Raw genomic sequence first — 23,640 nt, 5'->3', positions numbered from 1 at the left:
TCTCCGCTGGTTGGATTCTTACCTAGCACAAAGGAAGATGGTTGTGGTTGTTGGAGGTCAGTCATCTCAGCTCCAGGACATCACTGCAGGAGTTCCTCAGGGTAGTGTCCCTGGCCCAAACATCTTCAGCTGCTTCATCAATGACCTTCCTTCCATCAAAAGGTCAGAAGTGGGCATGTTCGCTGATGATTGCGCAATGTTCAGCACCATTCGATACTCCTCAGATACTGAAGTAGTCCATGTCCAAACGCAGTCAAGACCTGGTCGATATCCAGGCTTGGGCTGACAAGTGGCAAGTAACATTCATGCCACACAAGTGCCAGGCAATGACCATCTTCAAGAAGAGAGAATCTAACCCTCACCCTATGACATTCAATAGCATTACCATCACTGAATTCCCCACTATCAACATCCTGGAGGTTACCATTGACCAGAAACTGAATTGGACTAGCCATATAAATACTGTGGCTACAAGAGCAGGTCAGAGGGTAGGAATCTTGTGATGACTAACTCACTTCCTGGCTCCCCAAAACCTATCCACCATCTACAAGGCAAAAGTCACTCACTCCTTATATAGAATTTGTGTAAAAGTTCTGATCTTTTATTTCTATATTATACTAACAAAAATATACATTCTGGATAATGCATCAGCAATTACATTATCTTTTCCAGCAAAATAGACATCCTTCAAGTTATACGGGTCTCGTAATAAACTCCATCAAAACAGTCTGGCATTCTGAGCCTTAAACTTTTCTATGAAGGCCAGAGGATTAGGTCAGTATATATTAGGGTTTCTTTGCAGCCATGATGGACATATTTCTCAAAATGTTTTAGAGCCAGTAACAATCCCAGGGTTTCCTTTTCTATGGTAGAATATCTTTTTTGATGCTGATTTAACCTTTTAGAAAAGTATCCCATTGGCTTTTCTATTCCTGATTCATCATCTTGTAATAAAACCACACCCACACCCAAGTCACTGGCATCGATTGCCACCTTGAAGTGTTTAGTGGGGTAAGGGGCAGCCAACACCAGTTCATGAGTTAAAATTGCCTTCAACCTCTCACTGTTTCCTTCATCCTCGACTCTCCTTACTACCTGACATATCTATTCCTATCTATTGTGATGGAATACTCCCCACTTGCCTGGATGAGTGCAGCTCTCACAACACTCAAGAAGCTTGACACTGTCCAGGGCAAAGCAGCCCGCTTGATTGGTACCACATCCACAAACATTCACTCCCTCCACAACCGACGCACAGTAGCAGCAGTGTGCACCATCTACAAGATGCACTGCAGGAATTCACCAAGGCTCCTTCGACAGCACCTTCCAAACCCATGACCACTACCATCTAGATGGGCAAGGGCAGCAGATAGATGGGAACACCACCACCTGGAAGTTCCCCTCCAAGTCACTCACCGTCCTGACTTGGAAATATATCGCCATTCCTTTACTGTCGCTGGGTCAAAATCCTGGAGCTCCCTTCCTAACAGCACTGTGGGTGTATCTATACTACATGGACTGCAGCAGTTCAAGAAGGCAGCTCACCACCTTCTCAAGGGCAACGAGGGATGAGCAATAAATGCTGGCCCAGCCAGTGAAGCAAATGTCACGTAAATGAATTTTTTTTTAAATTTCCTCTGTTACATTGCATTAATTCAACATTGTGGCCATTTACATAATAACGGTTTCATCTAATCTCTCCACTTCACACAACCAATAATCGGACTTCCAAATTAAAGTCAGTCTCCTGCAGAACAAAGCACCACGAATCCAGCACCTTGTTAAAGGGCAGATCTCTCTCTCACTCAGAAGGAAACTTGTACAGTTACTTTCCACCCTTGTTTCTGGAACAAATGAATTCAATGGCATGTCTGTACTTGTAAGAGCAAAAGCTATCTTTGGCAAGCAAGAAATTTATATTAAATATAAATTATTAAACATATAAAATTTACAACAGCAATGAAGAAACATCTGATAAATTTCCAAATTACAAGTGTGTTTGACTTGGGAGAGAAACTTGAAGATGATGGTGTTTCTATGTACCGGTTTCCCTCGTTCTTCTGGATGGTAGAAGTTCAGGAGTGCTGTGAAGAAGCCTGGGTGAATTGCTGCAGTGCATCATGTAGACAGGACACACGGTAGCCAAAGTGCACCAGTGGTGGAGGGATTGTATGTTTAAGCTAGTGGATGGGGTGCCAGTCAAATGGGATTATGTCAAGCTTCTTGAGTGCTGTTGATGCTGCACTCATTTGGTCACGTGGATAGAATATCATCACACTCCTGTCTTCTGCCTGGCAGAACAGACTCATAGACGTTTACAGCACAGGAGGCCATTCGGCCCATCGTGTCTGCGCCGGTCAACAAGGATCTGATAACACTAATCCCATTTTCCAGCGCTTGGCCCATAGCCCTGGAGGTGGAAACAGGTGGAAACACTTTGGGGATCTTGAAGGTGAGCCACTTGCCACAGAATACCCAGGCTCCAACTTGTATTAATTGTGGTGATCTAATTTAGGTGTTTAAAATGATAAAGTATCTAATACAGTACAGAGAAACCATTTTCTCTGATGGGGAAATTCAAAACAATCTTAATATTAGAATTAAGCCATTTGGGACTAAATAGAGGAAGAACTTCTTCCACCACAAAGATTAGTGGAAATCTGGAACATGCTCCTCCAAAAGGCTACAGGTGTGGTGGGTCACCTGGAACTTTCAAGACTGAGACCAACAGGTATCAGAGGAAATTTTTTATTAAATTCATTCACGTGTCATTTGCTTCATTGGCTGGGCCAGCATTTATTGCCCATCCCTCGTTGCCCTTGAGAAGGTGGTGGTGAGCTGCCTTCTTGAACCGCTGCAGTCCATGTGGTGTAGGTACACCCACAGTGCTGTTACAGTATACAGTAAGGGGGATAGAAGGGGAGGTTTTGCAACTATGAATAGCAACAGTCAAAAGAACCAGAGAAATAGAATCACAGAATAGTTATGACGCAAGAGGCCATTCAGCCCATCATGTCTGCACTGGCTCTCCAAATGAGCATTATGACTTAGTGCCATTCTCCTGCATTTTCACCGTAACCCTTGCACGTTGTTTCTATTTAAATAATCATCTAATTCCCTCTAGAATGCCTCGATTCAACTTGCCTCCACCACACTTCCAGGCTTCTGACTCAGAAAGAAGTGGATTACCTCTGAGCCAAGGCTGACTAAACAGCTGAAAGCATGTTATTTTGGTGCAATATAATTTCATATTTGGAAAAGGCATGCAATGTATATCAATGCACCTTTCCTCATCAAGGATCTTGTCTCTAATGATAGTATACTTTTCAGCTTCTGGTATCATCCCATTAGTGCAGAGCCCTTCCTGCTTGTCATCAATTACAATCTCAGTCTGCATAGCACAGATAGATGCCAATTCAAGCTTCCATTCTATTCCAACACTTTGCCAGCTCCAGTTCCAGAACTGCTCCCCTGCTACACCAGTATGGCATTTTCTCCTTTTTCCAATAGAAGTATCTTTCAGTAAAATTGCCATTTATTGCAACATTAGGGGCAGTTTTATGCTGTGAGCCCATGCCCAGTAAGAACTTGATGAAAACTGCGAAAGTGCATGTTACACAGAGCCATCAGATTAGCCACAATCTCAATGAATTGGGCCTCATGGGGCCCACTCCTGTTACTAGATGACCTGTGCTGGATTTGAAACCAGGTCTCAGAGGTTAAAGGACAGAGGCTAAACTACTGTGTCGCAAAGAAATGTTCCTATAATTTTCTTCCCCCTCCCCGGCTCTTTCAAGCTATTTCAAGCTATTTTTAAAGTTCTCTATTCTTTTAAATACATTCAATAAAACACTTTTAAGCCTATGAAGGTCAGGACAACATAAAAATGGAAACTGTACAGGTATGCTTATACATGCTTCTAGAACTTTATGCTGCTGATGCCACACTCCAGCAGAGCTAAATGAATGTCTCATGGAGAAAACTGTAATCCAACAAAACTGATCCATAATAAGCATAAAAAGAAAAGCTCTACAGGGTTTAATGGAGTTGCTCAGAGATAGGCAATTAAGATGGCTACCAGTTTATTTGTAAACTGTGTTGTAATACTGTGTGCTTTGTAAACAGACAAATCAAAGCTTGCAGGGTTGTGAATTCCTTCTTTCATTTGACAGCCTGGTGTACATTTCATTTCCGTCATTTAAAACGCACCAGCCTGTATGCAGCCTCTTCTCTATATCATGTAGAGAACAATTGGACGAGGTCCTGGTTTCATTTTTTTTTATTCATTAAAAGCTACGGTCAGCCAAAGGTCAGGAGTGCTTTTATGGGTTGAAAACAGGTTTTATTACAGTGGACTTAAAATAAAAATCCTGACTTTAGTGTATCTGTCACTGTGGAGAGAGAGGGGAGATAAAGCACTACTGAATGCAATGAAAATAGGGATAGAAATATGCAGCTAATTTAGTTTGAAACATTATTTCCTCCATTTACTTCTCCAGCTGATTGTGCTATTACTTGGACTGGCGGGAAACTATGGGGATAATTTAATATCCATCCGCTTAATAGAAATCAGGAGGTGGGCAGTTAAAATCATTCGGCTATTCACCACCAGAAAGATGCCACGATTCCGCTGTTTCAATTCTGAACCTTCATTTATTCATTCATGGGGTGTGGGCATCGCTGGCTAGCCCAGCATTAATTACCCTTGAGAAAGGATGTGAGCTGCCTTCTTGAACCACTGCAGTCCGTGTGGTGGAGGAACACCCACAGTGCTGTAAGGGAGGGAGTTCCAGGAATTTGACCCAGCGACAGTGAAGGAACGACGATATATTTCCAAGTCCGGATGGTGAGTTGGGTGGACGGGAACTTCCAGATGGTGTTCCCTTGTGTCTGCTGCCCTTCTCTTTCTACATGGTAGTGGTCATGGATTTGGAAGATGCTACCTAAGCAGACTTGGTGAGTTCTTGAAGTGCTCCAGGAGGGGGCGATGACACAGTGCTTTGTCGCTATCGACTAGTAATCCAGAGACCCAGGCTCTGGGGACACAGGTTCGAATCCCACCATGGCAGATGGTGGAATTTGAATTCAATAAAAATCTGGAATTTAAAGTCAAATGATGACCATGAAACCATTGTCGATTATTATAAAAACCCATCTGGTTCACTAATGTCCTTTGGAGAAAGAAATCTGCTGTCCTTACCTGGTCTGGCCTACACATGACTCCAGACCCACAGCAATGTGGTTGACTCCTAAATGCCCTCTGAAATGGCCTAGCAAGCCACTCAGTTCTATCAAACTGCTAAAAATTCTCAAAAAAGGAATGAAACCAGGCAGACCACCCAGCATTGACCTAGGCACTGGAAATGACAATGTTAAACTCAGCCCTGTCGACCCTGCAAAGTCCTCCTTACGAACATCTAGGGGCTACTGCCAAAATTGGGACGGCTACCTCACAGACTAGTCAAGCAACAGCCTGACATAGTCCTACTCACGGAATCATACCTTACAGGTAATGTCCTGTCCCACCGGCAGGACAGGCCCAGCAGAGGTGGTGGCACAGTGGTATACAGTCAGGAGGGAGTTGCCCTGGGAATCCTCAACATCAACTCCAGATCCCATGAAATCTCATGGCATCAGGTCAAGCATGGGCATGGACAACTCCTGCTAATTACCACGTACCACCCTCCCTCAGCTGATGAAACATTGTTCCTCCATGTTGAACACCACTTAGAGGAAGCGCTGAGGGTGGCAAGGGCACAGAATGTACTCTGGGTGGGGGACTTCAATGTCCATCACCCAGAGTGGTTCGGTAGCACCAACACTGACCTAGCTGGCCGCGTCCTAAAGGACATGGCTGCTGGATTGGGTCTGCACTTGGCACGCCATAATATTCAAAGCTTTGGGCCAAGTGCTGGTAAATGGGATTAGGTAGGCAGGTCAGGTGTTTCTCACGTGTTGGTGCAGACTCGATGGGCCGAAGGGCCTCTTCTGCACTCTGTGATTCTGCAGCAGGTGGTGAGGGAACCAACAAGAGGGAAAAACATGCCTGTCCTCATCCTCACCAACCCGCCTGCCTCGTATGCATCTGTCCATGACAGTATCAGTAGGAGTTACCACCACACAGTCATTGTGGAGACAAAGTCCCACCTTCACATTAAAGATACCCTCCATCGTGTTGTGTGGCACTACCAACGTGCTAAATGGGGTAGATTTCGAACAGGTCTAGCAACACAAGATTGGGCATCCATGAGGCGTTGTGGGCCATCAGCAGCTGCAGAATTGTACTCGAACACAATCTGTAACCTCACGGCCTGGCATATCCCCCACTCTACCATTACCATCAAGCCAAGGGGTCAACCCTGGTTCAATGAAGAGTGCAAAAGGACATGCCAGGAGCAGCACCAGGCATACCGAAAAATGAGGTGTCAACCTGGTGAGGTAATAAAACACAGGGCTACTTGCATGCCGAACAGCATAAGCAGCAAGTGATAGGCAGGGCTAAGCAATTGCACAACCAAAGGATCAGATCTAGGCCCTGCAGTCCTGCCCATCCAGTTGTAATGGTGGTGGACAATTAAACAACTCACTGCAGGAGGAGGCTCCACAAACATCCCCATCCTCAATGATGGGGGAGCCCATTTGCTACAAACTTCAGCCAGAAGTGCCAAGTGGATGATGCATCTCGGCCTCCTCCAGAGGTTCCCAGCATCACAGATGCCAGTCTTCATCTAATTCGATTCAGTCCACATGATATCAAGGAACTGCCTGAAGGTACTGGATAATGCAAAGGCTATAGGCCCTGACAATGTTCCAGCATCCATTCCGACTGGATGTGGGCAGGACTGCAGAGCTTAGATCTAATCCGTTGGTTGTGGAATTGCTTAGCTCTGTCTAACTTGCTGCTTATGCTGTTTGGCAAGCAAGGAGTCTATGTTGTAGTTTTATGAGGTTGACACCTGATTTTTAGGTATGCCTAGTACTGCTCCTGGCATGCCCTCCTGCACTCTTTGTTGAACCAGGATTGATCCCCTGGCTTGATGGTAATGGTAGAATGGGAGACATGCCAGGCCATGAAGTTACAGATTGTGTTTGAGTACGGTCCTGCTGTGGCTGATAGCCCACAGCACCTCATGGTTGCCCAGTCTTGAGTTGCTAGATCTGTTTGAAATCCAACCCATTTAGCATGCTGGTAGTGCCACAGATGGAGGGTATCCTTGATGTGAAGACAGGACTTCGTTTCCACAAGGACTGTGAGGTGCACAAGATGTTCACTCCTAACGATAGCGTCATGGACAGATGCATCTGCTGCAGGCAGGTTGATGAGGATGAGGTCAAGTACGTTTTTCCCTCTTGTTGGTTCCCTCACCACCTGCCGCAGGCCCAGTCTAGCAGCTATGTCCTTTAGGACTCGGCCAACTCGGTCAGTAGTTGTGCTACTGAGCCACTCTAGGTGGACATTGAAGTCCTGCACCCAGAGTACGTTCTGCACCCTTGCTATCCTCAGTGCTTCCTCCAAGTGGTGTTCAACATGGTGGAGGACTGATCCATCAGCTGAGGAGGGGGTGGGTACATGGTAATCAGCAGGAGGTTTTCTTGCCCATGTTTGACCTGATGCCATGAGACTTCATGTGATCCGGAGTCGATGTTGAGGACTCCCAGGGCAACCCCCTCTTGATTGTACACCACTGTGCTGCCACTTCTGCTGGATCTGTCCAGCCGGTGAGACAGGACATACCAAGGGATGGTGATGGTTGTGTCTGTAAGGCACGATTCTGTGAGTATGACTATGTCAGGCTGCTGCTTGACTAGTCTGTGGGACAGCTCTCTCAATTTTGGCACTATTCCCCAGATCTTAGTAAGGAGGTTTTTGCAGGGTTGACAGGGATGAGTTTGCCACTGTCGTTTCTGGTGCCTAAGTCAAAGTTGGGTGGTCCACCCGGTTCCATTCCTTTTAAACATTTTAGCAGATTAATACAACTGAGTGGTTTGCTAGGCCATTTCAGAGGGCATTTAAGAGTCAATCTTATTGCTGTGAGTAGGGAGGACATGTAGGCCAGACCAGGTTAGGACGGCACATCTCTCTCCCTTAGTGAACCAGTGAATTAGTGGGTTGTTACGACAATCGACAATGGTTTCATGGTCATCAGTGGACATTTAATTCTAGATTTTTATTGAATTCAAATTTCACCATCTACCATGGTGGGATTTGAACCCTGGTCCCCAGAGCATTAACTTGGGTCTCTGGATTACTAGTCCAGCAACAATACCACTATGCCACCGCCTCCCCTTCATGCCTCCACCTCCCCCTCTCTGGAGCAGATAGCAAGGACTGGCAGGATCCTTTACATGTGCATGTCAAGTATTGATAAGGTCACCAGGACCTGAATGCAATTTTCACTGGTAACATCAGCATATTAGACAAGCAAAGATAATGAGAAGAGGAGCACGGTCAAAAGTGGCCCAAACAGGAGTGTTTCTCCAGCCAGCACCAGGAAATCTATAGCCTCCTCTGGCTTTGACCACAGCAACCACCCCACCACCTCTAACCTCTCCTCACCTTCTGAACGAAAGACCCAACAAGATGCTTCCAATTTTCACCCCTCCATCATTTTCACATGGTCCATCTCTGACACTTCCCTTCCCTTCCTTGACCTCTCTGTCTCAATTTCTGATGATAGATTGTCCACCAATATTCATTACAAGCCTACCGACTCCCACAGCTACCTTGAATACAGCTTCTCACACCCCGCTTCCTGTAAGGACTCCATCCCATTCTCTCAGTTCCTTCGCCTCCGTCGCATCTGTTCTGATGATGCCACTTTCAAAAACAGTTCCTCTAACATGTCTTCCTTCTTCCTTAACCGAGGTTTTCCACCCACGGTGGTTGACAGAGCCCTCAACCATGTCCGGCCCATCTCCTGCGCATCCGCCCTCACATCTTCCTCTCCCTCCCAGAACCACGATAGGGACCCCTTGTCCTCGCTTATCACCCCACCAGCCTTCGCCATTTCTGCCAACTCCAGCATGATGCCACCACCAAACACATCTTCCCTCCACTCCCCCTGGCGGCATTCCGCAGGGATTGTTCTCTCCGGGACACCCTGGTCCACTCCTCCATCACCTCCTACACCTCAACCCCCTCCCACGGCACCTTCCCATGCAACCACAGAAGGTGCAATACTTTACTTCCCCTCTCCTCAGCGTCCAAGGGCCCAAACACTCCTTTCAAGTGAAGCAGCATTTCACTTGCACTTCCCTCAATTTAGTCTACTGCATTCGCTGCTCCCAATGCGGTTTCCTCTACACTGGAGGAATTCCTCTACAAACGCAGACTGGGTGACCGCTTTGCGGAACACCTTCGGTCTGTTCGCAAGCATGACCCAGACCTCCCTGTCGCCTGCCATTTCAACACTCCACCCTGCTCTCATACCCACATGTCCGTCCTTGGCCTGCTGCAATGTTCCAGTGAAGCTCAACGCAAACTGGAGGAACAGCACCTCATCTTCCGACTCAGCACTTTACAGCCTTCCTGACTGAATATTGAGTTCAACAACTTTAGATCATGAAATCTCTCCTCCATCCCCACCCCCTTTCCGATCCCCCTTTTTTCCAATAATTTATATAGATTTTTCTTTTCCCACCTATTTCCATTATTTTTAAATGTATTTCCATCCATTGTTTTATCTCTATCTTTTAGCCTATTTCGATCCCTTCCCCACACCCCACCTCCACTAGGGCTATCTGTACCTTGCTCGTCCTGCTTTCTACCCTTAATGTCAACTATTAGCACATTTCTTAGCTAATATCACCACCGTCAACACCTCTTTGACCTTTTGTCTATGACATCTTTTGGCAATCTCCACCTATCACTGGCCCTCTATCCAGCTCTACTTGTCCCACCCCTCCTTAAACCAGTTTATATCTCACCTCTCTTCTATTTTTCATTAGTTCTGTTGAAGAGTCATACGGACTCAAAACGTTAACTGTGTTCCTCTCCACAGATGCTGTCAGACCTGCTGAGTTTTTCCAGGTATTTTTATTTTTGTTTTTGTTTTGGATTTCCAGCATCCGCTGTTTTTTGCTTTTATCTTAGAAAATTTGACAGACCAGCCGAAGGTCCACTGGCTTTGGCAGGAATTTCAGGCCGGAAAATCCAACCCTTTGTTTCTAATATCTTGTCTAAGTAGTCATTATGCATGAGGTTTGACAATGAGTACTGACTAGCCGTTTAATCTTGATCAGCCAAGCCCAATCTGATCCTCATCTAATGTCCGCACGTGCTGTTCCAGGAAGGATCACTAGAGACATATTAGGTGTAAAAACTCCTGTTGTTTATCCCCTCCTAATCCCCAGGGAGCTAGGTTAATTCTGACATTGCCCTAACTAAGATCAGCTCACACAACACTGAATGGGAACTGACCTGGCATTATGGATAAACTCACTATGTCACTGGGGAGGCTTCACTCCCAAAGTTTTAAAATATGTTAGAAAATCATAGAATGATACAGTACAGAAGGTCATTCAGCCCATCATACCTGTGCTAGCTCTGTGGTAACGCTATCCAATTAGTCTTACTCTCATGCTCTTTCTTCATAGTCCTATATTCTTTGTCCATTCACATTTGAAAGTTACTATTGAACTCCACCACCCTTTCAGGCAGTACTTCAGATCATAACAACTCGTTACATAAAAAAATGCTTTTCATGTCGCCTGATGTTGCCAATTGCCCTAAATCTGTGTTCTCTGTTGTCGATCCTTCATTATATGCATTCATGATTTTGAACACCTCTGTCAAATCTTCTCTTAATCTTCCATGCTCGAAGCAGAACAGCTTTGTCAATCACTCCACATGACTCATGTCCTTCATCCCTGGTACCATTCTAATAGGTCTCTTCTGCGCCCTCTCCAGGGCCTAATATTCTTCCTAAAATGAGGTGCCTAGATTTGAAAACAATTCTTCAGCTAATGCTTAACCAGCATTTCATGAAGATTTAGCGTAACTTCCCTGCTTTTGTTCTCTATTCCTCGATTAATAAAGCCAAGGAGGTCATTTTTTTTTAAACAGCCTTCTCAATTTGCCTAGCCATCTTCAAAGGTTTTTATACATACACCATCAGGTCTCTCTGTTTCCTGCACACCCTTTAAAATTGTACCATTTAGTTTAAACTACGATTCTCATTCTTTTCAAAATGCCCTCCTGAAGTCTAGAAGAGACCACACGAACATACGAATTAGGAGCAAGAGTAGGCCACTCGGTCCTTTGAGCCTATTCCGCCATTCAATAAGGTTAAGGCGGATCTGATTGTACCTCAACCTCACATTTCTGACTACCCCCAATAACCTTTCACCCCTTTGTTAATCAAGGATCTATCTAGCTCTGCCTTAAAAATATTCAAAGGCTCTGCTTCCACCGCCTTTCGAGGAAGGGCATTCCAAAGACTCAGGACCCACTGAGAGAAAAAATTTCTCCTCCTCTATGGCTTAAGTGGACGACCCCTTATTTTTAAACAGTGACCCCTAGTTCTAGATTCTCCCACAAGAGGAAACATCCTCTCCACATCCAACCTGTCAAGACCCCTCAGGTTTCAATTAAGTTGCTTCTTACTCTTCTAAATTCCAGTGGACACAAGCCTAACCTGTCGATGAGACAAGATGTCACAAGACAACCCGCCCATTCCTGGTATTAGTCTAGTAAAGCTTCTCTGAACTGCTTCTAATGCATTTACATCTTCCTTTAAATAAGGAGACCAGTACTGTACACAATACACCAGATGTGGTCTCACCAATGACCTGTACAACTGAAGCATAACCTCCCTACTTTTATAATCAATTCCCCTCACAGTAAATGATAACGTTCTATTAGTTTTCCTAATTACCTACTATACCTGCATACTAACGTTTTGTGATTCGTGCACGAGGACGCACAAATCCCTCTGAATCTCAGAGCTCTGCAACCGCTCACCATTTAGATAATAAGGTTCTTTTTTATTTTTCCTGCCAAAATGAACGATTTCACATTTGCCCACATTATACTCCATTTTCCAGATCTTTGCCCACTCACTTAACTTATCAATGTCAGTTTGTAGCCTCCATGCGTCCTCTTCACAATTTATTTTCCTACCTATCTTTGTGTCATCAACAAATTTAGCAACCGTTCCTTCAGTCCCGTCATGAGGCCCATTTTGAGGGGATAGCCCTTGTTGCCCAGCAGCTATTTGTCCAGCCGGGCTGGAGCACTGGGGAACCTCGGCACCTGGGAGTGTCTCAGGATGTAAGCATCATGGGAGCTGCCTGGGTACCTTGCACAGACTTGCAGAATCTGCATCCTATGGTCACACACTATCTGCACATTCATGGAGTGGAAGCCCTTCCTATTGACAAAGGCTGACCCGCTGGCGCCTTGATGGCCACATGTGTGCAGTCGATTGCAGCCTGGATGCAGGGGAACCCAGCAATCATGGGAAAGCCTCTGGCTCGCTCTGCCTGGCAGGCCTCGTCCATGCGGTAGTGAATGAAAGTCAATGCATGGCTGAACAGAGCATCTGTCACCAGCTTGACACAACTGTGGACAGCTGATTGGGAGACTCCACACAGATCACCCACCGACCCCTGGAAAGAGCCGGAGGCATAGAAGTTGAGGGCCACTGTGACCTTCAGCACCACTGGCATGAGGTGACCACCCACACTGTTGGAGCTGATCTCAGGGCCGATCATCTGACAGATGGAGTTCACTGTCTCCCTTGAGAGGCATTGCACCTCAGACATATTGAGGTAGCTGCATCACCACCTGTAACACTGGCAGCAGGATAGTGGAGTCTTCTGCGGCCCCGTCCGCCTTGCATTTCCTGTTGGCCCTGCACCCCTTGTGTCAGCGCCTATCCTCCCAAAGGTCACTCCCCTGGAGGCTGAAAAGGGACACCTGGCCTCCTCCCCTTTCTGGCCCTCTCTTCCTCCTCAGAGGAGGTGCCTCCAGTGGAGACCACAATCCCCATTCCCAGGGTAAGGGTAGGCTGTCTGATACCCCAAGGAAGGCCCCAAGTGGTATGACTCCTCCAGAGTCCTGAACTGAAGCCTGTTATTCCTGTCAAAGCAGCTCTGAAGCGAAATGAAGTTGTCCTGTTCACACAAGCAAGCAGCAGCAACTTGTGAGCTAAAGTACAAACAACTCGCATTAGTGGGCCCATTCACCCCTCTTAAGCCGCCCATGGATGAGGTTTTTGAAAGTGTGGCCTACCCGCCTGCCCGTTGTGCCTGTGTGACGCCCCGAAAATCGCACGGGCTGCGTAAAATCAAAGACAATTTGTGCCTCAAGGGCCTTAACTGGCTCGTTAATTAATGGCGGGTGCGTCTCCGTCTTCATCGTGCGTCCACCTAGCAAAATATCGTGACGGTGCGCAGTGACGTCGGGACACACGCCCAACGTTCCGGCGTGTCAGGCATGCACCCGCACGCTGAATGTAAAATTCTGGCCTATATTACTAGCTAGCATTCTTTCATACTCTTAATTTTTCCCTCCTTATTAATCTTTCTGTCATTCTTTGCTGTTCTTTATATTCTTACCAATCTTCTGACCTGCCACCTGTCTGCGTAATTATATGCTTTTGTTTTAGTTTGATGCTGTCTTTAATTTTTTTACTTAACCACGGATGGTGGGCCCTCCCCTTGGAATTTTTCTTTCTCATTGGAATGTATATGTTCTGTGTAATCTGAAATATCCCTTTAAATGTCTGCCACTGAATTTCTATTGACCAATCCCTTAACCTCATTTGCCAGTTCACTTTAGCTAGCTCTGCTTTCATGCCCTCATAACTGCCCTTATTCACGTTTAAAATACTAGTCTTGGACGCACTCGTTTCTCCCTCAAAATGAATTTAAAATTCAATATGATCGTTGCTTCCTAGGGGTGCCTTCACTAGGAGGTTATCAATTAATCCTATCTCATTGCTCAATACCAGTTCTAGTACAGCCTGATCTCTGGTTGGATCCAGAATGGGCTGTCCTCAAAAACTACCCGAAAACATTCTATGAACTCTTCATCCACGCTATCTTTGCCCATCTGATTTTTCCAGTCTATAAGTAGATTAAAATCTCTCATGATTCTTGCTGTACCTTTCTGGTAAGCTCCTCTTATCTCTTTTTTATACTCTGTCGTACTGTGTAGTTACAATTAGGAGGCCTGTACATCACTCCCACAAGTGACTTCTTGCCTTTATCATTCCTCATCTCAACCCAACCTGCTTTTACAACCTGGTTCCCTGAACTCAGGTCATCCCTCCCTAAAGTACTAATACCATCATTAATTAACAGACCTATCCCTCCACCTTTTCCTAAATTCCTGTCCTTCCTAAATGTCACATACCCTTCAATGTTCAGGTCCCAATCTACGTCATCCTGTAGCCATGTCTCTGTAATGGCTATCTGATCGTAATTATTTATTTCTATTTGGGCTATCAGTTCATCTGTTTTGTTTTGAATGTTATGTGTGTTTGGATACAGAGCCTTTAGTTTTGTCCTTCTATTATTTTTGTACTGTCTAGCCTCATCTGCTGATTTACTCTTAGATTTGTACTCTCTGTCCCTTCCTGTCACAGACTGTTTGTCATTTCCCATATTAATACCTGTCTCTCTTGCCTTTTCTCTACTCTTTGGCTTACCACATCTTCTCAAAGTCGATCCTTTGCCCCCACTATTCAGTTTAAACCCCTCTGACTAGTGGGGAAAAGGGATCAAATTTGGGAAGATGTGGTAAACCAAACAGTAGAGACAAGGCAAGAGAGAGATCCCCAAATTTGAGTTTGTTTCGCTCTTGCAATTTCGAGCACCTATTCATTGGTCTTATGGTCTGTATATGGAATTTTTAGCAAATGTCTGAGCATCCACATTTCAAAGGCCTCTATTTTCTGCCATAGATCTTTATTTATTGTCCAGTTTTCTGAGACATACAGAAAGTGTACAGAATATAGCATCTTTTGAGTTTTTTCCTTGTTACAAGCTTGAGTTTTCTTGTTAACATATCCTTCATCTTCACAAAATTACTTCTAGCTATCTCTATCCTTCTTCTGACTTCAACATCGCATCTACTATCTCTCACAACAGGGTTCTCTTTAATCTCATCTTGTACTCCACCAGACTGTGCTTTACCAGGTTATCTTCCACTTGCACTATACAACACCAAGCACATCCTCCACTATTTTTTCCTCTTTGCTTTCTGGAGGAAACATTTTATCTAGCAGCAATTCCAACTGCTCTTCTCCTATCCCCTTCCTGTACAGCCTCAGCACATGCAGCACCTATTCACTCACATCCTCTTAATCTCTCTCTTGTCACTAGCTTTGTTTATTCATTTTAACAATATAACTATAGTCAATGTAATGCCTTGCTTTTTCTCCTCAGCTCAAAATACTCCATCCTTCATGCTTTTCTAGCACCCTATACTCATTGCATAATTTTCTTCCAAGGATCAAAGCTATAGAATTCCTCCCTTCCTGTCTTTCCTTCCTCCTACAACACACAAATTTTTTAACACCAAATTTCCATATTATGTAACTGCAATTTCCTGATGTCCTTCAATTTTTCTCTTATTCTCCTAAATCTCAGTGATATTATGCAGAAGCCCAGGCCCTTCCCTGATGTCTCTCAATAGAATTCTCGGTAATGGAACTGCTAATGGCGTTAATAGTGAAACAGAAAGATGTCTGTCCATGATCAGCTATAAAATCAAGGGGTCCCATCTAAACAGTCCCCTAAATGGACAAATTTATTTCTGGTTGAATACATGACCTTCATGTGAGATAAACAATAAAGGTAACTTCAGATGTTATGTTGTTACAAATCAATATCAGTGCACACATTCAAAACTTAATTGGGTTAATGAGAACATTCAGATTAAAAAACTTTTGTTTCCTAGAAAGACACTCCTCTATAATTAACTGCTTTATAATGTACTCATATCCACATTCAGTGGTGATTGGTAATAAATTTTGCATATTAGCCACATCCGGCAAATTACAAAAATGGATGCACAATTTAGTCAATGAACATCTCATAAAAAATAAACAAACTGTGCAAAGGCAGTAAGTTTTGATATTGAAAGTAAATAATGCTTAAAGCTGTGCGTACTACAATATGCATTTGCATAACAAAATATGAGCATTTGTCTGTTGCTGCACAATTCCTAGTCTATGAATGCCCTTCACCGAGTCACTGGTAAATGGCTGCAGTGAACATACTCGGACTTAAATTTACCAAGCAATTAAAATTACTGCTTAGTATGTAAGTCAGTAATGATCCAAAATAAAGTCAAGCAAATTGGAAAAAATCATTAGCTTTAATCAATATTATCTTGTTAACTGTAATATTTCTTAATGACTGAAGTGCATCCAGAAAGGTGAAATGCAAAAAGGTTTGTGAAGGTATTCTGTACCTACTAATAAGAAAGGGTTCTGTACTTTAACAAAGTGAGCACATGCCTTTGAGAGTTACCAGTGCTTCCAATTAATAAAAAAAAGTAGTTCTTACCTGGATATGTTGTTAAAGCTGAGGAAAAATCTTTGGAGACGAGGTAATGTGTCTGCATCTCTCTGTAAAGCAAAAAATAACAGTGAGTCGTCAGCAATAATGTGCTTAGCATCCCAGCAGCCTTTGGATGGATTCCTGCAGCTCCATTTACTGCAGTCTTGTCACTGGTTTTTGCTTGCAGTGAGCAGTGCTTCCCTGCTCGTGGCTAAGCATTGCAGGAGAATGCTAAAATACAGAGATCTACTCAGGCTGATGAGCTGATGTATTTGCCAGGTAACGGGTAGGGATGCAGCTATTCTCTCAACGCATGGGCTCTCAGGAGGAGCAATCTGCTGCATCAGCATTTCAGATGCAGAAGGAACCTGAGTAATCACTGTGCAGTACCATCAATTGGCTTTTAAAACTGCCACTCACAAGCAGCTCACTCTTAAACTGCTGGCTATAGCTTCGCGGTACCCCAAAAAAACTACATCAACAAGTTTTTTCAGTGCCGTATACCATTCATTCATGTCAGCGGAGCTTTATATTTTTTATATTTAGTTCAAAAGAGAATGCTTCTGCAAGGAGTACAAATGGTCTATATAAAATAAATAATACATATAGAAACCAAGTAGCAAAGCAATAAACATAACACGCAAATAAATTCTGCAATGATGACAATACAAGGTTTCTTTTATAAACCAGATCTTGGCTGGATTCTCCAGGGAGAGTTCCAGCAAGGTGAGACTTACACCCGCCTCTCTGACAGTGCCATGAGGGTGCCCATCAATGCTCAGCTGCAAAATCCAGTGATGCTGCATCACCTAAGAAATTAAGCATTTAAAGGGACAGAAGTACCCAAAAGATTGATACAGTAGCTGCCTTGTAAGCCTCGGCACAGACCAAGACCTACTTTACATGGAATTTATAGCATAGGTCATTCGTAACAACTGATCTATGCCAGTGTTTATGCTCCACAGAAAGGCAAGAAAGGGGCAGGCCAGGACAGTCCTCAAAGAAGCATGGAATAGAAACTCAGGTTGAACATTTAGGCTAGGCCTCACTGCCCAAATAACCCTTCGCTCTCTGCTGCTATCTTGCACAATGTCACAGGAGAAAATTCTGCACAATGAATCTATGGATATTCAATATATGAATTAGAACATCCAGAAAGAATTCTCACAATTCCACACCATAATTACAAAACTAAATGCAATTTTAAAAACAAACCAGTTTTAAAAATTTTATGACCAACATACATTGGACTATGGTTGTACAAACCATGCCACTTTAATCAGAGAAATGTTCCCACTGCAATCAGTACCTGCAATTTCATTAAATCAATGATAGTTTAAGTCATCTCCCACAAACCTAGATAGGTAAACTAAAGCTGCGTTAATGCTACAAATCCTAGGACGTTACACTGCAAGAGTGCCAACTCAGAAGTTTTCTTTAAAAAATTATGACCAATTGATTGCTTCTTAGCTGTACTGGTCAAGTTTCATGTCAGGGTCACTTTAAAAACAAGTGTCACTACCACTCAGTGACTGCCCCAAAAACAGCACCAGCTGTTACACATACAAATTATTCAACAAGTGAGCACAAGAGACACTGCGGCTTTTACCCAAGTGACCCATGAGGCACCACGACATTTACCTGAGTGACCCATGAGGCACTGTGGTATTTACCCCAGTGGCCAATGAGGCACTGCGGTATTTACCCCAGTGACCAATGAGGTACCGTGGTATTTACCCCGGTGGCCAATGAGGTACCGTGGTATTTACCCCAGTGACCAATGAGGCACTGTGGTATTTACCCGAGTGACCCATGAGGCACTTTGGTATTTACTCGAGTGACCAATGAGGCACTGTGGTATTTACCCCAGTGACCAATGAGGCACTGTTACATTTACCTGAGTGACCCATGAGGCACTGTGTTATTTACCCGAGTGAGTCATGATACATGAGGACATCTGGATCTATCTGCATCCTCTAACTATTGAGATAATATGTTTCTTTTGTATTCTTCCTGCCAAAATGGACAATTTCACATTTTCCCACATTATACTCCATTTGCCAGATCTTTGCCCAGTCACTTAATCTATCTATATCACTTTGTAACCTCCTGATGTCCTGTTCGCAACTTACATTCCTACCTATCTTTGTGTCATCAGCAAATTTAGGAACCATACCTTAAGTGCCTTCATCCAAGTCATTTGTATAAATTGTAAAATACTGAGACCCCAGCAGTGATCCTTGTGGCACACCACTCATTATATCCTGCCAACTAGAAAAAGATCCATTGATGCCTACCCTCTGCCTCCTGTTAGCTAGCCAATCTTCTAAGAAAAAAAAATTCAAGACTAACTTTTCTATGCCCAAATCTAATTAGAGAATTAAAATTGATCCAGATCCAGCCCCTTGCTTCCAAATCACAATATTCCGGATTCAAGTCCCACTCCAGGGCTTCAGCACAAAAATCCATCCTGACACTGTAGTACTGTGCAGTACTGAGGGAGTGCTGCAACTGTGTTACGGACAAGAGAGAGACAGGCAAACTGTACTTCTTTTCTCTCACCAACTGTCTGCAAGCAGAAGGTGTTTCTTTTATTTCTGTTTATTAAGTTTTAACAACAATCATAACGAGTGAGAGTAAAAATTATCTTACAGTACAGCAATAATGTAATACACTTACATTTGGAAAAGAAAGAGAAAGAGAAGGGAAAGGAAAAGAGAAGTAGGAGGAAGAAGAAAAAGGAAAGAAAAAACCCTCCCCAGCAGAAGGTGTTCTGAATTATTTTTAAAGTATGTTCTAGCGTGTGTGTATGTGATCTAATTTACTAATAGCAGTCCCTGCCTGCCCTGCTGCACTACCTATTGGGGTGTCCTTCTGGGGACTACTCCTACAGAGCCCAATTAGACCCACGGATTCCCTTTCAACCTCCAGCATTCAGGTCTGGAGTGTCCTATTTTACTACAATGGGAATACACCGGTCTCCAGTGTCCTCCTTCCAGGTTATAGGAGGACTTCTCGCTCCCTCATTTGCACTTTCTTTTCTAGGTGTAGCCCCCTTTATATCCACATCACCTTTCTTGTCTTTCTAATAGTCATGGGGATGGTTTGGGAAAGGTCTGTTTGAGTTTCTAGGCCTATGGATGAGGTCATAGCTGTTTGCTGTGACGGCTGCCTCCCTGGCCATGAGGATTCTCTGCTCCACCAAGTTGGAGGGTAAGCAGCTTTTAAATTCCTCCAGCAGTATCAAGTTGTGCAGTCCCTCATAGGTATGCTGTATTTTTGATGAGCAGGCCCACCAGTCAAACGTGATTTGCTTCAACCATTCGAGCTTGATTTAGGTCTGCGTGGGTTTCTTACGAGAATTCCGGAAATGCTGGTGATATGCCTCCAGGACTATCTCATAGGCACCAAGCATGGCAGCCTTGGTCAGTTCATTATTAGAGGACACGTCAAGAGTCAGCATGGAACAGACCTCTTGGGCTCTCCCTGATAGCTGCCCTTGAATTAAGAAAGACCAGATATCTGATGGCCATTTTGGCTGTCCTGCTACTTTCTCAAAAGTGGTGAAAAAGGATTCCACATCACTCTCTAGCATACTTAAGGGTCTCAGAGGCTGGTTCTGGGGTAGGGGAATAGGGACTGTACCAGATAGAGAGAGGTTTTCCCTCGCAGGTTCCAACTGTTTGGTCTCTCTCTCTCTCTCCCTTTGAGCCGCTAACTCCACTTCCAATTTTCTGTGCTGGAATTCTTATTTCTCCCTTTCTCTCTCTCTTTCCCTCTCCTGAGCTTCGCTTTTTCTCTTTTCCTTTCCTTTTCCCTTTCCCTCTATTTCTCTCTCTTTCCCTCTACTGAGCTTCCCTCTCTCTCTCTCTCTCTTTCTCTCTCATGAAGCTCTAGCTGCATTCTGAGCTTATCCGGCTCAAATTTGGCTAGGGGAAGGGGTTGAGAGTCAGGGTTGAACTCCTCATCTACCTCCTCTGGTTGATAAGTGAGGTCCAAATGCACGACCGGCAACTGGATCAGTTCACTTCTTTTCACCTTACTGATTAGTTCAAAAAGAAAAGAGTTAACAAAGTGAGCATTGGTCCTATAGAAAGTGAATCTGGGGAATTAATAATGGAAAATAAAGAATTGAACTGGTATTTTACGTCTGTCTTCACTATAGAGGGTACAAGTAACATCTCAGAAATAACTGTAAATCAGGAATTGGAAAGGAGGAACTCAGGAAAATTACAATCACCAGGGAAGTGGTACTGAGAAAATCATTGCAGCTGCAGGCTGACAAGTCCCCAGGCCATGATGGACTTTATCCTCGGGTCTTAAAAGAAGGGGCTAGTGAGATAGTTGATGCGTTGGTTTTAATTTTCCAAAGTTCCCTAGATTCAGGGAAGATTCCAATAGATTGGAAAATAGCAAATTTAACTCCTTTATTCAAAAAAGTAATGAGGCAGATGGCAAGAAACTACAGGCCAGTTAGCTTAACATCTGTCATAGAGAAAATGTCAGAGGCTATTATTAAAGATGGTCCAGCAGGGCATTTGGAAAAATTCAAGGTAATCAGGCAGAGTCAAACATGGCTTTGTGAAAGGAAAATCGTATTTAACTAATTTATTGGAGTTCTTTGAAGAAGTAACATATGCTGTGGATAAAGGGGAATTGGTGGATGTACTGTATTTAGATTTCCAGAAGGCATTTGATAAGGTGCCACATCAAAGGTTATTGTGGAAAATAAAAGCTAATGGTGTAGGGGTTAATATATTGACATGATGGAAGATTGGCTAGCTAACAGAAAATAGAGGGTAGATATACATGGGTCTTTTTCTGGTTGGCAAGATGTAATGAATGGTGTGCCACAGGGATCAGTGCTGCGGCCTCAAGTTTTTACAATTTATATAAATGACTTGGATGAAGGGGCCGAAGTTATGGCTCCTAAATTTGTTGATGACACAAAGATAGGTAGGAAAGTAAGGTGTGAAGAGGACACGAGAAGGCTAAAAGGGATAGAGATAGGTTAAGCGAGTAGGCAAATACCTGGCAATTGCAGTATATTATGGGAAAGTGTGAAATTGTCCATTTTGGGTGGAAAAATAAAAAAGCATAATACCTAAATGGTGAGAGATTGCAGAGATCTGAGATGCAGAGGGATCTTGGGGTCCTTGTGCATAAATCACAAAAGGCTAATATGCAGGTACAGCAAGTAATTAGGAAAACTAATGGAATGTTATCATTTATTGCGAGGGGAATTGAAAACAAATGCTTCAGTTATACAGGGAATTGGTGAGGCCACATATGGAGTACTGTGTACAGTATTTCCTTATTTAAGGAAAAATGTAAATCTGTTGGAAGCAGTTCAGAGAAGGTTTACCAGACTAAGACCTGGATTGGGTGGGTTGTCTTACGAGGAAAGGTTGGACAGGCTAGGCTAAATATGGAGTTTAGAAGAGTAAGAGGCGACTTGATTGAAACATATAAAATCCTGAGGGAACTTGACAGTGTTGACGTGGAGAGGATGTTTCCTCTTGTGGGAGAATCTAGTACCAGGGGCCACTGTTCAAAAATAAGGGGGCACTTATTTAGGACAGGGATAAGGAGAAATTTTTTTCTCTCAGAGGATTGAGAATCTTTGGAACTCTCTTCCTTAAAAGGCGGTGGAAGCAGGGTCTTTGAATATTTTTAAGGCAGAGGTAGATAGAGTCTTGATAAGCAAGGGGGTGAAAAGTTATTGGGGTTGATGACAATGTGGCATTGAGGTTACAATCATATCAGCCGTTACCTTATTGAATGGCGGAGCAGGCTCGAAGGGCTGAGCGGCCTACTCCTGCTCCTAATTCATATGCTCATATATTCGTAACTACCTCCCAACTACAGATTTCAGTTGAACTGTGCAATGTTTCACCATTTAAATCTCCTTGTTTTACCTACATCTGTGCATCAAAAGTTGCTGTTTTCTTAGTGTTAGGGGGAGGGAATTTGCTGCGGTAACTTCCTTGTGTTTTAAAAATCGTTCCAGCCATGGAATTTTTCCTTCTTGGTTTCCAATTGGTTCTTTATGTATCGTATTCGGCTCAAGTCTTAGATTTGGACTCTGGTCAAATTTGTGGTCTTGCTTGATCAACTTCTGGTTTGCTTGTAATGGATCTATTCTGGACCTGAGCTCCCGATTTCTGTAATGGACAGGAGAGAGACGGGCAAACCATACTTCGTTCCGCTCATCAGCAGGTGCTTTGAGTTATTTTTGAAGTATGCTGTGGTGTGTTTTCCCAAACCCCTCGGTTTGTGTGATCCAATTTACTAATAACTCACAGCAAACTTGCATTATGATTAACTCAGAAGGTTAGTTTATTTCACATTCAAAACCCAGGGAAGAGTGTCCGCAACTTCCCACTCCACTACACACACACAAGAAGAGGGGATAGAAAAGAGGAGTTTTACAACAATGTACAAGAACCACAGAAATGAATATTAGTTCACGTGATTTCCAGAATCCGAGAAGTCAAAATCCAGAGGGCATTTCCTTCATGGCTGAGTTCAGTCCTGATGAGTTTCTGATTGGAGAAGACAACACGAAAATCCTTTAAACAAATGGTGCTGTTATACAATGGGTTCTCTGTGCTTAGATCACTTGGCAGGTGTTGAGCAGGGACTTTAAAAATCAGGCAGGCTTCATGGAGTTAAGAGATGGTAACCAACTGCTTGCTCAACCGGGCTGCTAGAGTCCTTTCCAGTTGATGTTAAAACAGCAGTCTGCCTTTGAGGCTGAAGATGTAATGTTAAAACTGTCCAAAAAGCCAGAGGCTTGGGTGGTGTAACATGGTCCATTAAGGGTTAACTGCAGCTTAACAATCAGTTTCTTTGCTTCTAGCCGAATGCTATCGTTCCCCCTTAGGAAACAGACTAGGTGGCTATTAGCAACTCTTCCAGTATAATGGGCTTCGATCTACCCCTTTTGTGGTAGTTCAGATTGGGGAGCCAGTTCGTCTGCGCTTCCTCAGCTTTCGTTGATTACAAGGGATCTGTACAATGAGGTGTGAGATTCCACAGGCTGACAGAGGAATTCTTTTGTTCTTGTAACTTCTAATGGCAGCTTCAGAACAAAGGGCCAATCCTGTGGTCATGTGACTTGTAGCA

At 43.8% G+C, this 23,640-nt stretch overlaps 1 protein-coding gene across 2 annotated transcripts in view; it reads right to left on the bottom strand.

The window, feature by feature from the left end:
- lrrc49 (leucine rich repeat containing 49) overlaps positions 1-23,640 on the bottom strand; it is a 232,231-nt gene that overhangs the window by 133,362 nt on the left and 75,229 nt on the right. For both annotated transcript variants that reach the window (XM_078532455.1, XM_078532456.1), the window contains one exon: positions 16,519-16,580. In XM_078532455.1, coding sequence (XP_078388581.1) covers positions 16,519-16,580 — 62 coding nt within the window. The remainder of the gene's footprint in view (positions 1-16,518; positions 16,581-23,640) is intronic.

The sequence above is a fragment of the Cetorhinus maximus genome, chromosome 30 (assembly GCF_964194155.1).
Source record: "Cetorhinus maximus chromosome 30, sCetMax3.hap1.1, whole genome shotgun sequence".
In the NCBI taxonomy this organism is placed as follows: domain Eukaryota; kingdom Metazoa; phylum Chordata; class Chondrichthyes; order Lamniformes; family Cetorhinidae; genus Cetorhinus; species Cetorhinus maximus.
This window is presented reverse-complemented; position numbering and strand designations above follow the sequence as displayed.